This window comes from Armigeres subalbatus, chromosome 2, assembly GCF_024139115.2.
Source record: "Armigeres subalbatus isolate Guangzhou_Male chromosome 2, GZ_Asu_2, whole genome shotgun sequence".
In the NCBI taxonomy this organism is placed as follows: Eukaryota; Metazoa; Arthropoda; class Insecta; order Diptera; family Culicidae; genus Armigeres; species Armigeres subalbatus.
Window position 1 is genome coordinate 254063648 of NC_085140.1, and position 25825 is coordinate 254089472.

At 42.2% G+C, this 25825-nt stretch overlaps 1 protein-coding gene across 5 annotated transcripts in view; it reads right to left on the bottom strand.

Moving 5' to 3' along the window:
- The window catches only part of LOC134216196 (dynein assembly factor with WD repeat domains 1), a 41767-nt gene extending 34998 nt beyond the window's left edge, over positions 1–6769 (bottom strand). For all 5 annotated transcript variants that reach the window (XR_009980547.1, XR_009980548.1, XR_009980546.1 and 2 more), the window contains exons 1-3: positions 6638–6769; positions 6495–6567; positions 6223–6426 (exon numbers count right to left, since the gene is read on the bottom strand). Coding sequence is in view for 2 of the 5 variants with exons in the window: in XM_062695147.1 (XP_062551131.1) it covers positions 6223–6426; positions 6495–6567; positions 6638–6677 (317 nt within the window). In the remaining 3 variants the exon portion in view is untranslated. The remainder of the gene's footprint in view (positions 1–6222; positions 6427–6494; positions 6568–6637) is intronic.
- Positions 6770–25825: the final 19056 nt, after the last annotated feature.

Consider the following 25825-nt stretch of genomic DNA (forward strand, 5'->3'; position numbering starts at 1 on the left):
ATCACGGCACGATGATCGACGAACGATGACAGGTGACATACGAAGACTCAATAATATGGTTGATGCCCTATTCTACGTTAGTCGTTTACTCCGACAAAACTGGCTGCATGCTTAGCCTTACAAATGAAAAATCCCTAACACTTGCTTCCGAGTAAATTGAAAAATAAATAAATAAACTATGAAATAAATATGGAATGTAAATAAAAAATCTAGACAAGTAATTAAATAAATAAAAAATAAATAAATAAATAAATAAATAAATAAATAAATAAATAAATAAATAAATAAATAAATAAATAAATAAATAAATAAATAAATAAATAAATAAATAAATAAATAAATAAATAAATAAATAAATAAATAAATAAATAAATAAATAAATAAATAAATAAAAAAATAAATAAATAAATAAATAAATAAATAAATGGAAAAATAAATGAATAAATCTAGTAAACTACGGTCGGAGTAAACACAAATGATCAGTTCTATAACAGCTTTTGTTCTGGGTGCACGTTCTTTTGAAACACCGCACATATAAGAAGTTGTCACCGGTAATTTTGCGGACCCGGTCCGTTCATCAGATATATACTCGCTCAATTCCGCCAACGGAACCAGCCCACGTTCGTGATCAACTTCAAAGCTGTCCCGGTTAAACTCAAGTATGCCGACATATCCAACTTTATTGTCCACAAACTTTCCTTCGAACTATCCCGGATCAAACATCTTCAAATCACCAATTGGTCGGGTGTATGTTGGAACCGAAACACCAGAAATTGCACAAAACATGGTCCAAGAGCACAACATGAAGCATCAAGTGGAACACGAGGGGAAGCTATACACCATACCACTATCCATGGAAGAGGGTACTATTGAGGTTAGGGTACACGACTTGCGACCAAGAATCAGCAACCAACAGCTAATACATCGGATGAGGGAACTCGGGCAAACCCTCTCCATTCGAGAAGAAACATGGAAATACCGGTGTCCCAAATGGTGTTCGAGTACTCCGGATGAAGCTCGCCAAACCGATTCCATCGTATGTTGCCGTGGATGCAGAAATGACCCTAGTCACTTACCGAGGGCAGTTGGCCACTTGCAAACAGTGCGGCCGCAACGTCCACTACTCAGAAACCTGTTCGGAATATGCCAAATCCATTAGGCCATCGATGAATGAGCGACTGACCGTCGCTGATGTAGTGAAGAACTCTGTCGCTAACAAGGACTACACCGAGGTGAAACGGGCGAGACGCAGCAGCACCCGCAGAGTCAGTGAAGCGGACGAGCAACAACAAAGATCCAGATTTAACATATCGATGACAACGAACGAAATTCCCATCAGCGCTCAAGGAGGTGAATATGATGCCTACTGCCAGTGATGACCAAACTATGGCCTCGGTGGCCTCAATGGAGATAACTTCCGACGGGAACTCGCCCCCCTTCTATGGATTTCCGAACCTCACAGTACCTAACAGCAGCAACAAGTGTAAACAAGCCAAAACTCAACCATTTGCAATCACTAACGTCAACAGAGAGAGCTCTCCTATATGTACCGACAAGCAGAATGCCGACATTACCCAGCCAACACGGTCAGAAATGCGCAACCAAAAGGCTACTGGATCACGTTCACGGTCGTCCTCAAGTTCAAAAATATAATGCCTTCAAAAACATCAGTTAGCTGTCATTTCTTACTTGGTAATTCAAATGCACAGTATATGTCTAGCCGTAGCAAAATTAGATACTGCCACCCTCAAAATAAATCACCAATTGCAGTAACCGACACATCAGAAATCTCCACTCATCTCTGGACAACAACTCGTATTAACTAATGGATAGCAGAAGAACCACGCCATCGCCTTCACCCTCGGAGGGTGAAATCACGAAGGACAGATGTCTTGCACTACAATGGAATATTCGCGGCCTCCGTGCAAATCTTAGTGAACTGAAAAAACTCGCCTTGGACTTGCAACCTACTGCTACACTCCAGGAAACGAAGGTAAGTGCTCAAACTATACCTGCGGATTTCATCAACCAAGACTATACCCTTATGCTCGAAAGCGGTCCTAACCATCCCTGGCTACACGGTGTCGGCCTCGCAGTTCGCGAAGGAGCACCATTTGAGCGGCTGCGCATTCAAACCAACCTCCAGGTAATCGCAGTCCGGCTTGAATTACCCCAGCCTATCACAGTTCTCTCGATATACCTACCGTCTAATTCCAAACAAATCTATGAACCACTGGATAATCTCTTTGAGCAACTACCAGAACCAATTCTTGCACTCGGGGATTTCAACGCTCACCACCCAGCAAGGGGCTCCCAAAGTGCAGACTCTCTAGGACGATTCATTGCAGAAAAAACCTTAATTCGCAAGCTAATTATCCTCAATGACGGTTCGCCCACTCGTCTCAACCCAGCTACTGGGTCAACGTCATGCATAGACCTATCAATATGTTCCGATCACTTTGCATCGCGGTTATCCTGGCTTGTTCTACCAGACACCTGTAATAGTGACCACTTCCCAATCCGGATTACCATTCCCGGGTGGACAAAATCAACTGTGGCGAGACGTAAATGGTTGTATGATAAAGCAGACTGGGCACAATACGAAAAATTAACATCGGATTCCATACGACCGGGGACTTTAATGGACCTTGACTCATTTGCTGATCGGATACTTTCGGCGGCGAAAACAAGCATACCTCGAACAAGCGGGAAAATGGGCCCCAAAGCGGTCCCATGGTGGTCTCCAGAAGTTAAGGCTGCTGTCAAACGACGAAGGAAAACCCTACGGGCACTAAGACGTCTCTCCAACAATGATCCGAATAAACTCGAGGCACTACAAGCATTCCAAGAAGCACGTTTTCATGCTAAATCAGTTATTGGTGATGCCAAAAGACAATCATGGGAAGCTTTCGTGGACAGGATATCACCAAACAGTTCGACCACAGAATTATGACAAGCGGTCAAAGTTATCAGGGGCCCCTCTGTTTCAACCGAAGATCCTCAAGAGGTTGCCGAAGTGCTCGCGCAACATTATAACGAAAGGACGGAAAGGAGGAAAGGAAAAGACAAAGGACGAGGGTTTTCAACCGGGCCAGATTGTATTGGCTATCCTTTGCTTCAAAGACTCCCCTTTTCCGTTAAAACTGTAAAGGCTCCCCCAGACCTAAGCGATTTCATCGCCGCGACGGCGACAACTAGTCGCCACGATTCTATCGTTGGGTCGCTGCAGGCAATGTTCTATTTACGCTTCCATACCAACGGCGACAGAATCGCTGTCGCCAAGCGATAGAATCGCGTCGCGACTGTCGCGTCGCGTGTGTTTGGGGGAACCTTAATGTTGGAACTCTTTAATCAAATATGGCTCAGTGGCACATTCCCACGGAGGTGGCGTACCGGATTCATTATACCAATCCCAAAGCCAAATAGCACTGAGACTGGTCCCAACGCTTTCCGACCAATCACACTGCTAAACTGTATGTCAAAAGAATGATTAATAGACGTCTAATTGCGGAGCTTGAAGGTAAAGGACGGCTTGATAAACGGCAACACGCGTTTCGCTCGGGTTACGGAACCGATACACACTTCGCTGAACTTGAAAGCTACATGCCTGTCAGAGACGAACACTGTCTGATCGCATCCCTAGACTTATCCAAGGCCTATGACACGACATGGAGACACGGAATCCTTCAAACTCTGAAAAAATGGCGTTTAGCAGGACGCCTGTACAACATGGTTAACAGCTTCCTAACGGATCGCACATTCCAGGTAGAAGTAGGAGGCCACCTTTCCAAACCATATACATTAGAGAACGGTGTTCCTCAAGGCTCAGTGTTGTCCGTTACACTCTTTCTCGTCGCAATGCAACCAGTCTTTAATGTGGTTCCTAATGGCATACAAATACTTCTTTATGCGAACGACATCATATTGATCGTTGTTGGATGAAAGAATCAGCCCGCCGTAAGCTGCAAATTGCTGTCAACGCTGTTGTTAAATGGGCGAAAAGCATTGGCTTTTCCATTTCCTCCAATAAATCTAGTATCTTCTACGGGAGCCCAAACGCCCGCCGGCCACCCAAGAAAAATATTACATGTGACCGAATAGCAATCCCAAGGAAAAAACAGCTGGACATTTTGGGTGTAACTATAGACCGAACCTTCAGCTCCGATATCTCCGAAGCTCTCCCAAAATCTCTCCCGATCCAAAACATCGAAGATGACATCCAATATAAGCAAGTCTTATTCTGTTGGGTATCAGGTCATGCAGGCATCCAAGGCAACATCAAGGCAGATCGACTAGCTAACGAAGGTAGAAGGAAACAACCTCCAGAAATACCGATCCCAGCCAGAGATGCAATAAAAGAAGTTAAATGGACCATACGACAACGCTGGGACGAGGTTTGGCATTCCTTACGAGACCTTAAACTCTGTGAAATAAAACACTCTACAAATTCATGGATTGACAATAAAATACCATCAGACCAAAGAGTCCTGGCAAGGCTCAGAATCGGACATACAAGACTCACTCACCAATACTTAATAAAAGGATCAGACCTTCCGTATGTGAATGCTGCGGAACTGTCGTCAATGTTCAACATATCCTCCTGGACTGCAGAAAATACCAAGACCAGCGTGAAAAATCTAACGTCGATTCATCCAGCCTTTCAACAATACTTCGTAACAATCCAGAGGACGAATCTAAACTTATCCAGTTTTCCGCGAGCGGTAATGGCCGCCAGCTTGCCTGCGGGTTAGTCTCTGATTTGACGTTTCTGGAGGTCAACTGCACCCACTATTCAAGCATTTTGATCAATGTGGTATATAAGAAGGCTTGAATTCACCGAATCAGCACCTTCTTATATGGAACATTGGTCAAAATGCTCGGAGTGGTGGGTGCAGTTGACCTCCAGAAACGTCAAATCAGAGACTGACCCGCAGACAAGCTGGCGGCCATTACCGCTCGCGGAAAACTGGATAGCGTACCTTAAAGAAACAAATCTCAATACTCAATTGTAATTTTTTCGTTATTTTGCAGACACGAATGCATCTACAATGTGCAAAATGTCGATAATAAAAATAAAAATAATAAACTCAAATGAAAACAAAATATTTATATACAATAAAGACATCAACCAGAAGACTACTAAACGCAAAATAAACATCACTCAAACACTACGGAAGTGGAGACAGGCATTTATTTCACATTTAGACATTTAATTTTTCAAGACGACACAAAACATAAATAACACTTTAACAGGGCCACTAACTGGCCTTGCCACCAAATATATAATTGTGACCTAAAAGTGGTTGGTCACAAATTTTGATAAAAATCTTAGAATTATATTTGGTACCAGAAATTAGTGGAAAATAGAATTAAATTTTTATTGTAAATCAATAGTTACTTGATTGTTTCTAATAGCATAGCTAATAGTTTGACTATTTTGACATGAAACCATACAGATTTCCCAGATGTTGCTTGTTGTCGAACAAATTCGATAAAAGTCGGAAGGTGCAATGGTGCAATGGCTCTATACAGAGCGATATGAAAAGGAATGGGTAAAGACAATTTTTGATTATAAGTAGCAAACGGAATAGCTGTAGAGGATGTACTGACTTTGACGAATGTATTTTGTAATAGCAGGTTTGTTACAAAACAATTCAAATTCATCGAAACTTACGGCACTGCATAACAGCACTTACTTACAAATGCAATAACTGTATATAGGTATACTGCCGTTATACGCATAAATGTCCCATGTATATAGGGAATCCCAGCAAACATGGGACAAATATGCGTATAACGGCAGTATATCCAGTTTTCCGCGAGCGGTAATGGCCGCCAGCTTGCTTGCGGTTCAGTCTCTGATTTGACGTGTCTGGAGGTCAACTGCACCCACCGCTCCGAGCATTCTGACCAATGTAACATATAAGAAGGTGCTGATTCAGTGAATTCAAGCCTTCTTATATACCACATTGATCAAAATGCTCGAATGGTGGGTGCAGTTGACCTCCAGAAATGTCAAATCAGAGACTAACCCGCAGGCAAGCTGGCGGCCATTACCGCTCGTGGAAAACTGGATAGAGTGAAACATCACACTTCAATGCCATAATGTTAACACCTTACCCCGTGGTGTAAGCACTGCTGTGATATATTTATACTGAGTGGTGGTAATAGCGCGCCAATAGCTTTCCGATGGTGAGCTGTGTGATCGATATCGGTACTCACTTTTTGCCGGACTTATCGAAGGCCACGTTCGTCAGCGGAAGAATGTGCGTTTGGAGCGTTTTGAAGAGATAGAATTTGGTTTTAATTGGTTCCTTGAGCTTTTTCTGCAATTTTTCCAAGATTTCCGTTACTTGGGGAAACACTTCCTGTGTTATCAACGGTTCCGTTAAAGAAATTTTCTTTGTTAGGGCTGGGAGGTCGCAACTATTTGAGAGAAAGACATTTTTTCAAGAATTTATTAAAATATTTTTCATGAAGTTGTTTTGTCATACCTTGGTGTTAAATCGAACAAATCAATCATTTTGGTTTCTTCAACATTCCGTTTCCGGTAATTGAGCGCAATGCCTAAGGTTAGTTTGTGTTTAATACTTTAATAGTCTTATGTTTTGGTTAACTCTTGAAGATTTCTACGTACCTGGTGGATAATATCGTAAATAGATTTTTGTGAGCTTCATTTTAAACTGAATTGCTATGAACACTTGATATAATGGAATTCAACAATTTTGGCAAGATTGTAAGCACATCGACTGATCTTGTCGAAGGTTTCACGGTGAATGTGAAGAAATTTTCCCCTTAGTTTGTTAAATCGATAGCAATGGTAATGAATTTCGATGGACTGAACCTACCCAATGATAGTCTGTTATCATGGATATGGTTGCTTTAGAAATGCGATTTCCTTATTTTTTGTTTATGTTTGGAATAAGGACGCCACACCTGTTGAAATGGTTCAATGATTGTAAAAACAGCATCAACATCGCTATATACAAATATCAACAGGTATAGTATATGAGCTCTAGGACGTTTATAAACATATTTCCAAAAGTAGACACAATTATCCAGGTCGATAACAAGTTTTATTTTGATTCTTTTCCGGGAGACTATACTAAAGGTGGGTGGGTTCGATTCCCGGACCGGTTGGGTTGGAAACTTTCCTAACTTTTCTGGGCATAAAAGTATAATAGTATAGCATAAAAGTATAACCTCATGATAAACAAATGCAAAAATTGTAACTAGGATGAGAAACCTCGCAGTTAATAATTGTGGAAATGTTAAAGGAACATGCGCAGTGGGCGATGTAATACAAATAAGATGAGAAAAAAATCTAATATAGGGAGGATGACGGCTTTGTCAGGTGTTGTTCTATTATTCTCAGGGTTTTTTTTTTATAACTGACTAGGCTCAAATTTAGCCTAAACGTTCTTTGCATATCAAAGAATATTGTGGCCAAATTTCATAAAATTTGGTCGACAAAAACCCCCCTGCCCATAATAGAACAAAACCTGCCAAAGCCGTCTTTCCCCTTATCTAAATGTGTTCAAACAATATTATATTTCTCTTAAATGCTATAGTGTGTGTATTTGAAACCGAAGTTGACTAGATTAACTGTGTTTAAAAATATGAAACTGAAACAATCGTAATGGCACTGCAATGCCACTCTATTACTGTCATGTTCTTCCAGCAGTTCATAATATTGATACAGCAATAAATAGGTACCTGAAGCAAATTGCGACCGTCATTTGGTCCAGATCTCATCCCTCCAGTGTAAGCCTATAATAGATGGTGCAAAGGTGGCTCCTAATAGCAGCGGTGGGTGGGAAGTAAGTGACATGCTGTGCCGCCGTATATTTCTCGCGCTGTGCATCACTTGTGGCTCGTGAGAAAACGAACAGCTTTCCATCGCATTGGCGGAGCGGCGTGTTGATGATGATGGCCCTACGTAGGATGTAACGAACTTCGCCTCCTATGGGACTACCATTCGGAACGAAAAGTGGCATTTCTACCTCCTCCTACGTTTGTTTATGGATTACGATCTGCTCGCTGCCAAAACATATCCTTCACGCCTTGGATCGCGATGTCAATCGAAGCGCATCGTGCAGTGAAATGATGTTTGAGCTGCGTCTGCGATGAGGGTGATAATTGTTACAGTCATTAGAGTGGTTCAAAATAAGAGGAAACCCCAATTTCATTCCCCTAGAAGTATTGCTGTATTTCTCGTTATTAGCCAAATTGCCAGCTTAGAAATATGGAGACGCATCGTGGCAGAAAATCGTACTTACTTTGAAATGCGTTATGTTTCCTATAAAAAAACAAAACATCCTTCTTACAAAATGTGTTACGAAGGGTAGGGGAGGTGTCCAAAATTGTCAAATTTTGTATTACGTAATTTGTGAACGACCCCCCAAACTTGTATCGAATTAAGTTCGCCGTCGTTTCAAATAACACAGCACAGGCGTAGGATTGCTGATCCAGAGAGGGCAAGTTCGATTCTCGGTCCGGTCCACGATGTTTTCGGGTGGGAAACATTCTTGACTCCTTGGGCACGGTGTTGCGTTGCGTTGCGTTGTAACGGAGTATTTCGTAGATTGCACACTGATAGCTGTGATGTATATTCTTTAACTTTCTTACCCTTAACTGCTTATGGATTAATATTTGGGATTTATTAGCACCCCAATTGGAGGTCAAAAATGATAAAGCACGAAAACTACCATTGCAGGCCAGGCCCATCTTCTCCGTTACTAGGGAAGGGAAGGAAATGATGATATGACATCTACTTAGTGAGAGGCCAGCGACTCACCGACGCCCTCATAGAGATGTCAAGGAGTTGGATGGTTGGTAGGCAATTTAGTTTTGGAATATCATCATAAGCAAATGATATAAGTTTTTTCAAACGTTGGGAGTGACCATGCTAAGAAATTTATGTCACTCCGTTTTCCTAGATGTTTAACTTCCTGGGATGGGACAAGGTATTAGACTTGCCCTGGCTAATAAGCCTAGGTTTAAGCGCCATTGCTCGCTCTCTGAAACGAGAAGAGAAGAATCATATATGGAAAACCCCTCCCCGCATGTGCTAATGTCAAATTCAAACTAAAAGTATTTATGTCAAGGATTGAGTGTACTTATTGCCCCTCTTTGAAAGAAATTATGGAACTAACCCAATGTTAATCAAAAAAACTCCTCGGATTTGTTAAGGAATGTTTTGAAAATCCTCAAAATTATCCGAATTTTATTTTGTTGCCCCCTCAAAATATTATTTTTTGGCAAAAACATCCGAATAGTTTTTAAATATTTGTATCGGCCTTATTTGTCAATGTTCAGTAATTAAATGTTTATATGAAGTTGAACTATGGAATTGAATATGAATAATGAAGTGAATTGGTTTGATCTCACCGGACTTCTGCATATGTGGCCTTTTGCGTTCCAGGATCTACCCGATCTAAGCGAGTGCAGCGGTACCTTGCTAGAAACGAGAACCTCTTTGACTTGAGCATCGCAGTAAAGCCGCATCACATCAGGCATTAGACTTCTCTCGAACGCTTCATAGTTTGCCCTTAGTGCTTCATAAAGCCGCTGGAGATGATTGCAATGGATGGTCTCGTGATGCAGAACTCCTTTATCCAATATGTTCTCGCGATTCGAGTCCACACCTTGTCACATATATTACAAGTCTTCCTTAGAGATGCAGATTACAAGTACTCCAAAAAGAGTGCGCCGAAGAACAATCAGGCACAATATTTCTACCAATTTTGCGATTCACTTCCAATTTTTGTTCATACCACTGACCATTCACATTTGTAACCGAATTTCAGGAAAAGAAATAATCTTAGAATATAAAACTAATTAGAAACGTAGATACAAATTTGCAAAGAAATGGCGGACCGAAAAAAAACACGTCTGTCTCTTGACTCCTTGGGCACGGTGTATCCATTGTACTTACCACATATGGGAAGAACCCTCAAAACAACCCCAACCACCCCCCTCCCACCGATGCAAAACACCTTTTGGGTATTTCCATAATACTTACCCTGATTTAGATACTCGTAACATAACTAGACCTTAAATTATGTAGGCTAGGCGATAAAAGTGTCAAAATAAGGCAAGGTAAATTGTCCACATTTTGACGAGGCAAAACGCCCTACTCGGACTAACCTACAATGTACTACGCGTCTCCACGCACTTTCCATACCCGAATTATGATTCGCCGACGCGTGGTACATTGTTGCCTAAGAGCTGCCAGCTAAAATAGGGTTTTGCGTCATGAGTCATTCAAAATATCACTACTTTTTGGAAATGGTTATATCTTATCTATATAATAAAAATGAAATGGTCTGTGTTCGTATCCGCATAACTCGAAAACGCCTGGATGGATAATCTTCATTCTTTCAGCAGATACTTTCGTTATAGTTTCCGACGGGTTTATATGATATTTCCTTACTCGAAAATCTCGAGTAAGGTTGAGTAAATCATGAAAAACTAAAATTAAGAATCGTATGGAAACTTCGCATAGGCAATTCATAACCTGCATTTTCGCCTACTATGCAGGACAACGTCTGCCGGGTCAACTAGTTATCAATATTATTGAGATTTCCTACAATTTCAAGATGACGTCTTTGCTAAGCTTAGCATAAACACATATTTATTAACATTATTATTCAAACTGTCGTGAAAGATCTCTGCTATGCTAACGTTCAAGTACGTTGGCAGTTGGACTACACAACATTATGGATGGGTGCCTGTACCACCCGTTGACTGTAAACCCGTGGCACTAACTCACTAAGAAGAAGAGTCTACAACCGCCGGGTATGAGCTGCAAGTGCAGTCCCTGGAGCCTGGGAGAGAGAAACTTAAAAAAAATGTGAATTTCAAGCTGAGCTGAAATCTAGTCAGTGTCAGTCAGTGCAAGCAGAAAATAAAACGCTCGGCAAGTAATTTTTTAAAGCAATATACTAACAATAAAACGCAGAACATAGTTTGGTATTTTCAGTTGGCACATACGTTGATTGTTTATTCTTGTTGGAAATTTACTTGTTGTCTGACGTATTTATTTAATTCAAGAGTTCCCTTCCAGGTTATACAGAAGCACTCACAGCCAACCCGCGGCACATTGTTGCCGGGGTTGCTTAGTGTACACAGCGTCGTAGCAGTCTCTTCTGCAGCAGATGTGGTTGTTCAAAACACCTCTTACGTTGTTGCTTCGACATAATCTGTTGAGCTAGTGTCAGGGTTTGCAGAAATCGCTCTCAATAGATAACGAACAACGATAAAGGAGAGGCAAAAACTGTTTCGAATCATAACAAGCCATGATAACAAATTTATCAAACTTGTATACGAGTGCGAAAAAATAGATTCGGATAGGCAGCCACCACAGAAAATGGTGATTTTCGCTCGTTTCGTGTTAATTACTGCACAGATGTGTAGAACAAGTTGAAATACATCATCAGAGCCAGTGCTCCCCGCATTTGGAGCTTTCTAAAAGAAATTTATCATGGAGTATAGCCTCCCGAATCAGTTCTCTATCATGATAGCTCGCGAAAAAAGTCTCTCGCGGGATGCTACATATCGTATATGTATACAGAGATGATAAGTGAGAGACTTGTTTATTCTCTTTAGGATTCAATCCCTGGCTAGTGTAAAGTGAAAATTTATCAGACCATGTCCTCTATCGATTCAATTTGATACATCCGGAATCGGGTCCGCAATCTTAGGATTAAGTACGTTAGGCATAGCTTTCAGGCAAAGTTATGCATTCTATATGTCATGGCATTCTATATGGCCTCATTGGAGTTTTGCCACTAGCGCTCTGATCACTCTATACCGTTGTAGACGATGGAGGTGTCATCTGCGAGCAGAGACAGATCGCCACCTGGAGGTTCTGGCATGTCGGAGTTGAACAGATTGAAAAGCAGGGGCCCGAGGATACGACTGCAACGATGTTGTGCACATTGGCTCCGCTGATTGAGACCCGGAATTTACTTGCCAACAGATAATTGTTGATGATTTTCACCAGGTAGCTGGGAAGATTGTAGCGTTGTAGTTTGTACACCAGGCCATCATGCCATACATTGTCAAACGCTTCCTCGACATCGAGTAAGGCCATAGCGGATGTTTTAAAGACAAACTTGTTCCGTCTGAGGACGTTAGTAACTCGGGTCAGTTGGTGAACGGTTGATCGACCGCGTCGGAAACCAAACTGTTCCTCGAGCAAGATGTTAAGATTTTCGGCAGACTCAAGTAACCGGTGATGAATAGATTGGATAATCCTGAGAGAAGGCTGATGGGACGGTAGCTTTCGGGGGAGGAAGAAACCTTCCCAGGCTTCCGGATGGGGATGACTTTCGCTGACTTCCAGGACGATGGGAAGTAGCTGAGCCGGAGACACTGATTAAAGATCAGCGAGAGAGTGCGGATCTTACTCGAGAAATCATAATTTTTTAGGTCCACCATTCTGGCCTTGATATTTTTTGTGATTCGATTGCAGCGTGCCTTAAGCTCAAGCAGTCCAGTACGCTGAAATTGCCTGCGAGTGGCATTCCGCCATCGAATCAAATCTCTGGTGAGTGTATCGATGTTTAGGGAGTTGCTTACCGGCCAAGCCGTCCGTACATGTTGCTCTCGGGCCACCGAGATTGCCTCCTCGGTGGAACGTAGCTGCAGATCGATTGCTTCAGGCATTACCGGCTGCGCCTCGTCGACGTTGTTGTCCACGCACCTTTGGAATCCCAGTCGACTCAGTGGTAGTGCCGCCGGAACTGCTGATGCCGATTGATCGAGGAACCCACTTCCGCCACCACCGGATAGTGATCCGAACTGGTAGACGACCGGCTGCGAGACGTGGTCGTTTATGTTGGTTATGTACAGGTCAAGGGTTGCGTGGACACCGGACCGACTCAGCCGAGTGGGGGAATCCGGGCTCAAGATCGTATAGTGGCCTTCCTCCATGTCGTTGCTCCAGATGGTGCCGTTTCGATTGCCGCGACTGTTGTCCCAAGCTTGATGTTTGGCATTTAGATCACCGATAATGATGTACTGGACTTTCCTCCGCGTAAGCTTGACGATATCTCCCCGATAGGGCAGCCGATGATCCATCGCCGGCTTTGGCTTGCGTTGGACAGTACGCCGTGATGAGCGTGATTGTGCCGACGGAAGTGGTCACTTCGACATCGATGGCCTCGGAAGCTTGGCAGCGGGCGACATTTGATGTTATATCGAAGTACGATGGCCACACCACCTCCCCTGGACGGCCGGTCGAGTCGCACGATGCGGAAGTTCGGGATGTGAACGCTCACCTCCGGTTTAAGGTGCGTTTCAGTGATGAACGCCATGTCACAGAGAACAGACATGGAGGCTCGAACAAAATTTCTTGCAAAACATGTGTAAACAAACAAACCGAACCTCAACGCCATCGACGTCGACATTGCAACTCACAAGCTCATTTTGACAACACGATGGGGTTGCACCTGCGGCAGCGCAGATTGCTGCTTCTTACGCTTCTTCCGCGGATTGCCGGGATTGTCGAGTGGATTAGTGGATTTTCCGGATTAAAAAGTATAAACACCTATTTAAACACATTATGCTGTCAGTTTTCAAATTTGTGCTGTGATTTTGTTTTGAATCATTTGTATGGGTTTGTCAGTCCGATTAACGAGAGTAACCTCGATAGTCCGGCCCCCAAGTAGCATACGCAACATCTTCCAATAAGCACCTTGTTTCTATTCAGTTTCATGAAAGGCATTGGGAAAACATCAAATTACGAAAAAGTTGCATCAAGATGTCAAAAACGTTCGAATTGTGATCAATGTTTCATTAATATTGCAATGCAGTACATGTTTGACATTTTGAAATAAACAACTAAAGAATGCTGCACTTTATGTTGCAAACACGAAACAAAATCATTAAGTTGCATATTGTTTACCATGTAACTTCAATGCGTCTTTCAAAATTAAATTGTTTGTTTAAATTAAGTTGCAGATAAGTGAAGTTTGTCTTCATGTTCAATTTAGCATCGTTCAACGTTTTGACAACTCACATTTTTTTTCCTGTGACGGTGCAATTAAGTAACAGAAAACCCGAGTACAAAACTTCATAATCGTATGGTTTTTATGGTGAGTCAACAAGTCAAATCCTTTCAAAGTGTTGAATGGTGCTGTGGTAGAGTGAAGGATTATTAATCACAAGATCCATATATCAAATCCAGTTTTATATTTTTCCGCTGTAGTATTTTGCAACATTATTGCAATTTTACTGCAATCGAAGGATGTTTCCGTAGGCTCCACCTCTTGCGCTTTTTAGATTGCAAGAGAGTTATATTTGATGGCACATTCGCAAAGATCGTTTCTTTCCGAATAGTTGCAAAACAGAGAAATGTTCAGTAGTGAAACAAGTTGTGCTGCTTGGGCCATAGATTTGTCGGATCAGCGGGGGTGTACTGTAGTGGAACGAGAAGAACTGGTTTTATTACTTTTAAGTTTCACACATTGTAAAGTTATTTTTCAGCGTTTAATTTTACAAATAAAAAAACCAGACCGCTATTGATCTGGATGAAATTAGTTTCACAAAGAAACTAAAAACTATTACTTACGCCGAGCATGTCGAAAAAAATGTTTTAGCCTTTCTCGTACAACAAAGTTGTACCGAAAAGCTATCATTTCACTCCAAAAACGTGCTTTTTATAGAAGGCTCAGAGACCAGTGATGTGATATTCCAATCAACTCAGCTCGACGAAATGTGAGCAAATGTGTCTGTTCGTATGTCTGTATGTATATTAGAGTGGCCCAGCCTAGTATGGGAAGAAAAAGAAGTCGTCGGATTCTACGGGGCACCCTTTAGGATTTTGCCTTAAGGTAAGAAAATCATTCTCTGAAAATTTCAGCCTGATCGGTTATTGCATAAGCTGGCGCAATTGATTTGAAGTTAATATGGGGGTTTCAGCCGAAATATATGGGAAAATACACCTCTGTTACTATTTCGTACAGAAAATTGGATGGAAGAGCCCGATTGAGCCCAGATTTGTAGGAAATGAAATTAACATGCCAATGAACAATTCGACATAAAATTCTAGTATTACTAAATAAACTTTAAATCAGTTTTTGGCTGATTTATTTGGAGTTGGGTTGAGCACTTTGAAATTCATTAATTGCCATGAAAACATACGCATGCAATCAAAGGTGCCTGCGATGCGTGATTTCGCGCGCATCGAAACATAAGTAACTGCACGCGCGCCACAACACATATCGCAGCTACCTTCGATTACATGCGCTTGTTTTCAAGGCAATTAATGAATTTCAAAGTGCTCAACCAAACTCCAAATAAATCAGCTAAAAACTGATTTAAAGTTTATTTAATCATAGTAGAATTTTATGTCGAATTGTTCATTGGCATGTTAACTTCATTTCCTGCAAATCTGGGCTCAATCGGGCTCTTCTATACATTTTCCTGTACGAAATAGTAACAGAGGTGTATTTTCCGATATATTTCGGCTGAAACCCCCATATTAACTTCAAATCAATTGCGCCAGCTTATGCAATAACCGATCAGGCTGAAATTTTCAGAGAATGATTTTCTTACCCAAAGGTAAAATCCTGGGGAGTGCCCCGTAGAATCGGACGACTTTTTGTATCCTGGGTCAGTCTAATGTATATGTTTGCTCAATTGACATAAAAAAAACATTAGCCAATTTTTCACATAATAATTGTCAATCAATTCTTTCGTGACAATTTTCAATCGACAGCGAATAAAGCGTAGTTGATACCTTTTGAACTTCATAACAATTGCGCATTCAAAAAATTCCAGATATAAAAATAGTTATGAAATCTAGTGATTAACTGTACACGAGAGACAGGCATAATCTCTACTAGGTTGATTAATCTGGGTTTTTTAACTATTCACTCGCGAAATTTACTAAAAATTAATACTAAAGTTAATTCTAAAAAGTAATATCAAATATCTATTCTCGTCGCCACTGTAAAAACCTTTAAAGTAGATCAATTGAGGCGGATCGAAATAGAAATGAAAAAGACCTGTATACTGGTAACTAGTCACGTGCTTAGATTTATTTCTCCTATTCCTCATCGTGCTATCTCTCTTAACGAACTCCTCAGTTCTCATCGTTTGATCATTACAGCCCCGTTAGGACATTATTGCATCGATAATCTCTGTGATCAACTTACATTTTCTGAACACCGCTCTCTTCATAATTGGTCATCATCGTTTTAATGACGAAGATCAGAGTAGCCCCGTCCACCTTGATATCGACGGGCACTTCATCTACCCCACCATGGTTCTCTCCACCGGTTACCCCCGATCGACAGGCACGTTCCTAAAAAGATCAACAATAGAGATTCTCATCCCTCCTGGCAAACAAAGGAGCTAAGAAAACTGAAATCCACCAAAATAGCTGCTCTTAGGAAATCCTACTTAATTAATCCTACTATGTGATATGACTATGATTTTAAGCGACTCAGTCGTTTATGCTACTCGCAATACCTAAGAAACGTGCAATAGAAGCTTAAAACGCATCCGAAGACTTTTTGGAATTTTGTGAACAAACAACGGAAAGAATCTGGTCTTCCTTCGACAATGACGTTACACGGTGAGGCCGATTCAACTCCTAAGGACATTTGCCGTCTTTTTTCGTTGAAGTTCTCTGACGTTTTCATCGACGAGCAGTTGTCCGACGCCGAAGTTACTCTCGCAGCGAATAACGTCCCACTGTTCTCGACTGCAGCTTCACGGCTCAAGCTTTCATTTAACTCCGGCCCCGATGGTGTCCCCTCTGCATTCCTGAAGAAACATATTTCTAGTTTGCTAACACCTCTGTTTGCTCTGTTTAGGCTATCTCTCGGGTACTTATTCAAAAGGACGTATGTGATTTCGTAAACAAAGATTCAAACGTCGATTAGTCCGATCTGATGGCACTCCCACGCAAACCAACACCATCAACAGGTAGCCGAAGCCTCCCCCTATCTGTCTATGGTTATGGTTTGCGTGGGAGGGCTATCAGATCGGACTAATCGACGTTTGAAACTTTGTTTACAAAATCACATACGTCCTTTTGAATAAGTACCCGAGATCTATCTCCATTGGCCACATTCCTTCATGCTGGAAGACTGCTAACATGTTTCCTGTTCACAAAAAGGGAAATAGACGAGACGTGGATAACTTTAGAGGAATAACGTCTCTGGGCTCCATTTCAAAGCTGTTCGAACTTGTAATCATGGAACCTCTGCTTTCTCACTGCAAACATTATTCGTTCGAAGACCAACATGAGTTTACGATCGGCCGCTCAACCACCTCTAACTTGTTGTGCCTCACTTCATATATTACGGAATGACGGAATGCAAACGGACGTAATATATACCGACTTATCCGCCGCCTTCGACAAGCTGAACCACTCAATCGTTATAGCACAACTCCAAAGGCTTGGAATATGTGGTTCTTTCTTAGAATGGCTCCGTACGTACATGACTGGACGCCGGCTGTTGGTCTCCGTCGGCGAATGCACATCCGACGATTTCCCGGCTTCATCGGTAATACCACAAGGAATAGGACCGCTAGGTTTTCTAGGTTTTCCTAGGACCGCTGATTTTCTTATTATACTTCAATGACGTGAACTTCATAATTAAATGTCCAAGGCTTTCATACGCTGACGATTTGAAGATGTTCCTCCGGATCAACTCGATAAACGATTGTCGCTTTTTGCTGAATCAACTACTATTATTTTCTGGCTGGTGTTCCATCAACCGAATTGTGGTCAACCCGATAAAATGCTCTGTGATTACGTTCTCCCGGAAAAAAGAACCAATTAATTTCGATTATAAGCTACTTGCTCCACGATCGAACGGAGGACGCTGGTGAAAGATTTGGGGGTTATCCTCGACTCCCAACTTACGTACAAGCTGCACATTTCATATGTCTTGGACAAGGCTTCCAGAGCGTTAGGATTTATTTATCGCATTACAAAGGACTTTTCCGATATTTATTGTCTGTAGTCCTTGTACTCCCTGCTGGTACGTTCTATACTGGAACACGGCTCCGCAGTTTGGAACCCGAACTATAACAACGGTTCCGACAGAATCGAGTCGGTGCAACGCCGATTTCTACGTTTCGCACTACGTAAACTTCCATGGAGGGATCCACAACGTCTTCCAAGCTTTGAATCGCGCTGTCAGTTGATACATTTGGTAGAGATGGGCAAAACAGCTCATTGTAGTGAGCGGATCTGATCCGTTCAGCTTATTGAAAAGAGTCAGCTCCTTGGATCAGCTCTTCGGTTCCTTAATGCTACATATAATAAAACATAATTATAGTTCAAAAAGTTGAAAAATTTATGTCATTCATTAATTTATTCATTCATTCATCATTCATCTATTTACCTTTCTTTGAAATTTTTAAAATGTTAAGCTACAGTGAGGTAATAATTTCTATTGAAAAACCGACAATTTTAAACTAATAACATTTATTACGCTTTTTCTGACCGTCTAGTTTTGAAGTCTAGGAGTTCATTTAGAACCATCACATTTATTTCTATACAAAAACATTATTTTCTATTTATAATTTACTATTTATAAGTTACATTTGGTTGATAACGTTTCTCAAATCGATAATTTGAATAATTCAGTGCCTAGTCTCTGATATGTATATGAACCATATAACGTGTCATAAGTTTTCTCTTCATACTGGGTGCAGTATATCAATGCCTTGTTTGCGCGCGCTTCTAACCCTTCTAACCATGCGTAGTTGACATTTTCATACAAGCGAGCCCATTCATCTATATTGGTTCCCGAAATGCGAGAGAAATAAAAACAAGAGAGTAAAAAATACAGCGCACGGTGCTACAAACAAACCGAGTGCACTGCACATGTAGCAGTATGCTGGCGAGAAAACCCGTCGCAAGTAAAAGATACGCTCCGTGCAAGACACAGCTCCCAGTTCGGTTCGTTTGAACCACACGGTTCGCTCGCGACTGATCCGGATCGAGATCCGTGTCGCACGGATCTGAGCTGGTGGCGCAGCTCTCGCTTCCATGTCACAGCAATTTCGAGCTGGACGACGACATGAGCGGAACTGAGAGTTGTACGGATCTTCGGATCTTTTGCTTAGTACGGTTCGTTCGCTACCGCACTACTAGGTACCTTTTGTGCGTCCGTTCGTAGCGCCGAGTATGTGGGTATGGGTTAAGAAATAGGCGGCAAGCTAAATTATTTTTGCTTGTGTGTTTCTTATTCCTCTCTGCAGCAGAAATGATTTCTGTTGCTTGGCTAGATGGTGCTGACGCTAGGCTTGATGGTGCTTGAGGTGCAAATAATAAACGATCAGCACGTGCGCGGTACTGGACTGTAATGCTCATACAAGCTCGCTTGTGTTGTGTACCGCAAGCGTGGTATTTTCGTTTGTGCTGTACAAAATACAACAGCGCGCGTACTCGAGTACGTACGCTCGAGGGAGTTTCTCTAGGCGCGTGTTTGACAATGGCTTCATCAATTTAAAGTGTGCTGCTGCGCTGGGCTTCTTTAGAAAAGATCCATGGCTCATAAGCTCAATGTAAGGAAGCGAATATTTGCAACAGCTCCTGAGCGGAGCGCCCATCTCTAATTTGGAACCGCTGCGACGCAAGGCTGACATCTTGCAAGGCCGAATTGACTGTAGCTCTATCCTGGATCAAATTAGCATCAACGTCCGTCCCAGGGCACTACGAATCGGTGCAATGCTAAAAATACCTTTCAGCCGAACTAACTACAGCATGCATGATGCCATCAGCGGGTTGCAGAGAAACTGCAATCGTGTCTCAGCCTTGTTCGATTTTAACATTCCCCGACAGACGCTGCGCCGCCGTTTCTACCAGTTCTTTTCAACACAGTACCTAGACTACGTGAAGACTGATATGTTTTTGTAAATTGTTCGCCCAGATAGGGTTTCTTACCCCATTCCCGGCCTAACATGCGTACGACTGCATTATTCAATTGATATTTATGACATGAAGCAACTTTTCCTGAATTTTGTGGGCTGTATAATACTGCATTGGGGTTCACTTCTGCTTAAAAATAGCTATTCGTGCTAAATATCGTTCAAGAAAGCTTTTATTTGATTTAAATTAACGAGGTGCAGCACTCATTTCAGGCATAGCGATTTCCATTCGGCATATCACAAAAACCAGTTCCCGGCCTAAGCAAAATTTCACTCAATCTCTCAACATTTCTCTCTTATTCTCTCTCGGGATGGTAGAAAATGCGACGTAAACAAAAATATGCACGTTCCACGACAACAAGATGCCAGATGGTATCATTCATAATCATTTTTATTTGGTTGAGAAGATATATTTACTCATCCATTTTTTTTCCAAATACTTAAAACAATATTTTTTCACCTTTTGAAATCGAGAAAATTATAAATAACATGATAGCGTCAACATATTAAACAGTTTTCCTATCAACGATGAAGGATCATTTTCATTCTCCTGGCCTTTTGGCAGCACGGTGCGGCTAGAAGCTTTTGGGCCGAGGTGATTTTTTGTTCGGTTTAAGAATACATTTTTAAATGTATTCTAATTATGTTTATATAAGTTCTAGTGATACGTTCTAGTGATTAGATTGAAGTGCGTGTGTGGAGCATTATGGTGTGGTGATTAAAAGCTTGAAGCAATGATTGTAACGAGCACTAGGACGATTTTCAGGTAGGTGTTTATTTGATGATACCGTTTTGTAAAAGTGGAAAGAATCACTCCGGCTCAGTGGTGTGGCATCGGAGAGTGAGATTTTGAAATCTACATTTTATTTTCTACAATTGGATCAATTAGGAGTAAAACAAGTGATTGAAAGATATTGAATATTGTGAAAAATAAATGGGAGACTTTTTAAAATTATCAATCATAAACCTACGGCTTCCAAACAGTATAAATCATTAGTTTTCTGTGTAGTGAGCCGGGAACCGGGTCCATAGGCCCAAGTAGTGATTTACCCTAGTTTTTTTTTATCACACCTGTTGTCTGTTGTCTGTTGAGGACAAATTAGTCTGTTGAGGTAGCAACAATAAATAAATAAATGGTAACCTTTTAGCTTCTTCTAGCGAGAGGATCTCCCTCATTGCTAACCACTTCTGTCTCACTACTGATTGTTGGTATGATTTTTTGTGACGCCATTTGAATCCCACGAGCCACACGAGAAAAGAAGTCCGCCACGTCAGAGCTCCACAAAACATGCCTGGAAATTACCAATATCCTGAAAACTAAACTATGCACACCCTAACGAAAGTTCAATACAGGGTCAACATTCGCTTCAGGTGGAAACAGTACTCAAGTGCCTATAAAAATCATTCGTTTAAATCAAGCCAGAACAGAATAATGATTTATGCTACCCAACCTACTTCCTGGGCAACCTACATAAATTCAATTTTCAACAAATATCTTCTATCTACCTATTATAGACCCTTCTTATCCCTTCTATGATGGTATATGCCAACAAAGGACAATCAGGGATTAATAAACTTACGTGATGCATAACAAGAATAAATAAAATTGGCTTTCTGAACATAAAGCCTCTTACAAATAGCTTTTTGTCGAAAATCCTCGTGTAAAAATATAACACCAAGGTAGGCACGTACGGGACGTGCTCCACCCTCATCCAATTCGATACCTATTGGATCTCGTGCTGGAGAAGGGTCATTTTGGCGCTGACAATTGGGCATTTGGGTATCTAAGTTTATTATGAATTATGCACAATGTGTGCGTTATCATTTGTTGGTTGTTGTAACACTTTGTTATAACACTTTGTTATAACACAGACATGCTATTTATTTGTACTGAAACTACATTTTAATAGTAGTTCAACAAATGTACGCTGTTGGTTTTCAATTGCAACTTGCGCTGTCACGAGGTGTCGTCCGTCGGATCAAGAGTTCAAGCAAACCATCTGTGTCACCCACTTCACCCAGACGTGACATTACGTTGACTGGAAATCCACGGGCCGTCATCACGCGAGTGTGGGTGTTTGTCCACCGAATCCTGCAGTAATACACCCGTCCCTCCCGATGTGAGTGGGGTGTTAAACAAAACATACAACACGTGGTTAAAATCACATAATATACCGGTGGCTGGATGGATGGATAGATGAAATGGATGGATGCATAAAAGTACGTTGATCCAATGAATATATTTTCCAGCTTTCTGGGTAGAGGGGTTTGTACGCTGTACGGACCGATTTGTCCATCATCATGCACCGGGTGTCGGATGTAGTGTGTTACGTGGACGCAATTTCCATGACATTATACCACCTAGAACATAGAACTTTGTATCAGGCCAGGGTGCAGTAGATTTTTTTGCTTGTCAACATGTGAAGCAGATATATGTGTAATAAAAGGGGTTGCACGGGTCACTAAAATATTGTACAACAGCGATTAACGGAATGTTGGCAGGGAATTATGATGGATTGAGCGAGTTTTTTTTATTCTAACATAGATACTCAAAAGCTGTGTGCCATTGTGGGAATAGCTGATGATTGAATTGAAATTTCGTTTTATGATACTCGTCTCGATGTGTGATAATTACCAACATCATAAATAAAGGCCTTGTTGTATGCTCGTTCATCGACCAGTGCTTATTGGAAACAATCAATCGATTTGAAACAGTCCATTGCGAAAAAACTTATGATTTATTCACTAATCAAAGTACACACGAGACTTGTTATAATTGCATTCTCAGTCGGAAAGCAGAATCTGTTCGATGGTGGCTGTCTAATGAATAAAAGAATGCTATAGGATAGCGCAATGTGTGAAACGACGGCCGACAATAACGATGAAATGAGGTTTCTGCCGCCAAGCTGGAACTGATGATGCACTTTTTGCTCGAAGCAGCTACAGAGTCTGTCATCAGTAAAACTAGTGGTGGCATATGCCGATAGAGGTACCGTAATTTTGGGGTAAATCATCTACCTCTGAACAATTATTTCGTTTAGATTAGGTAAGTGAATTAGGCAAGTGACTGGAATTGAACCCAAACTGAAGGTCTAACATCTCTTTGTTCAACTCACTTGAACAAAAATAAAGTTATCCTTCCGGGACTCACTCATCCTAAATCACTTACGCAGTCTCACCTTCGTTGTGTACGACAGGCGTGCTTTTTTCGCTAGTGTTGTACTTTTAAATACAGAAAAGATTGATTGTGATTCACGATGTGTTCCAATCTTATCTTATCACATTTACAATAAAAAGGGTATACTTCACTTTTTGTCTAAAAGCGTTTTAAAAAAATATCTCTTACCATACAATCTAATGGCAATGTATGTTTGTTCATCAGTTACGAAGCTCTCAACACTGAATTAATGCAACAAAAAGTGATCAAATTTATCCACACTGTTCTATTTACCACCGGGTTACGGTACCTACCCAGTGCAACCCGTGGGAGATTTTCTGGCTGCACCAAAAAGCTTCTAAATTTATTTGGAGCGTTAATTAAAATTAAATACAATTAAGTATGCAAAAGTTGTGCCTGTGCTGGGTGAAATGCCTCAATGTTGGAAATACGTATCCTGTTGTTAGGACGATATTTTATGCCTCTCTTGTTTGTGCGGAACAATGAGGGTCAGACTTTTCAAATGGAATAGTTATGCATTTGTCACTCTAAGGGACGAACCAAAACTGAAGATGCTTTGAAAACAATTTGATAATTTAAATATTAGTTCTAATCATTTTGTTTTTAAAGTTAAAAAATAGTACTTCAATCAGTGACTTTTTATTTAGGCCGATACAAATATTAAATTTATTTTATGTCCAACAGCTCTTGGAATGTACGAACGAAACGAAAAAAAATGTATTGCGAGAGTTCGGCTGGTATCTGGTGCTGGGAATTTGGTTTCATCAGTACCCGCTAAGCTGCGGAGGACGACGAAGGTCCTTCGTAGCTTAGTAGGGAATGCACCTGTCTAGCGTACTGGGGTCGTGAGATCAAAGCCCACCGAAGGGGCGGTTACCCTCCAATACCTTTTCCGAACTAAATCTATCACATGTTGTACATATGCATAGGCAGCAGGGACTATGTCCAAGGGCTTGACGATCCCTCCCCAGGCCATCTGCGAGTTGTGGGGCTTGCCTAGGATGTGGTGGGGTTTGACAGTGGGCCCTGTTAAACCTCTATAAAAAGCTGCATGTATCCGCAAGTAGGCCCCACCAAAGCGACCGTGTGCCGCTCAAAGCGCACAAGCCCAAGTCCTGGTGTTAGGTGGGACGCTAAACAGCCCTGACACGACGGCCCTCCGACGAGACAGGAGGTTTGCGCAGGCCCAATAAGCCGCCTAGAAAACCAATCATTACGAACAATATAAGAGATAATGCGACTCGATATAATCGGCAAAGCCCTGGGCGACGAATACAGGATCACGATTGGAAGCTTGGAACATGGAATTGCAAGTCGCTAGGTTTCGCAGGTTGCGACAGGATGATCTACGATGAATTACATCCCCGCAACTTCGACGTCGTGGCGCTGCAGGAGATTTGCTGGACAGGACAGAAAGTGTGGAAAAGCGGGCATCGAGCGGCTACCTTCTACCAAAGCTGTGGCACCACCAACGAGCTGGGAACCGGCTTCATAGTGCTGGGTAAGATGCGCCAACGCGTGATTGGGTGGCAGCCAATCAACGCAAGGATGTGCAAGCTGAGGATTAAAGGCCGTTTCTTCAACTATAGCATCATCAACGCGCACTGCCCACACGAAGGGAGACCCGACGACGAGAAAGAAGCGTTCTACGCACAGCTGGAGCAGACATACGATGGATGCCCACTGCGGGACGTTAAAATCGTCATCGGTGACATGAACGCACAGGTAGGAAGGGAGGAAATGTATAGACCGGTCATCGGACCGGATAGTCTGCACACCGTATCGAATGACAACGGCCAACGATGCATAAACTTCGCAGCCTCCCGCGGAATGGTAGTCCGAAGCACCTTCTTTCCCCGCAAAAATATCCACAAAGCCACATGGAAATCACCTAACCAAGAAACGGAAAACCAAATCGACCACGTTCTAATCGACGGTAAATTCTTCTCCGACATCACGAACGTCCGCACTTACCGCAGTGCGAATATTGAATCCGACCACTACCTCGTTGCAGTATGCCTGCGCTCAAAACTCTCGACGGTGTACAACACGCGTCGAAGTCGGACGCCGCGGCTTAATATCGGGCGGCTACGAGACGGTAGACTAGCCCAAGAATACGCGCAGCAGCTGGAAGTGGCACTCCCAACGGAAGAGCAGCTAGGCGTAGCGTCTCTTGAAAATGGCTGGAGAGATAATAGATCCGTTATTGGTAGCTCCGCAACCGCTACACTTGGCACGATGCCCCCGGATCAGAGAAACGACTGGTATGACGGCGAATGTGAGCAGTTAGTGGAAGAGAAGAATGCAGCATGGGCGAGATTGCTGCAACACCGCACGAGGGCGAACGAGGCACGATATAAACAGGCGCGGAACAGACAAAACTCGATTTTCCGGAGGAAAAGCGCCAGCAGGAAGATCGAGACCGTGAAGAAACGGAGCAACTGTACCGCGCTAATAACACACGAAAGTTCTATGAGAAGTTAAACCGTTCACGTAAGGGCCACGTGCCACAGCCTGATATGTGTAAGGACATAAACGGGAACCTTCTTGCGAACGAGCGTGAGGTGATCCAAAGGTGGCGGCAGCACTACGAAGAACACCTGAATGGCGATGTGGCAGACGAAGATGGCGGTATGGTGATGGACCTGGGAGAACGCGCGCAGGACATAATCTTCCCGGCTCCGGATCTCCAGGAAATCCAGGAAGAGATTGGCCGGCTGAAGAACAACAAAGCCCCTGGGGTTG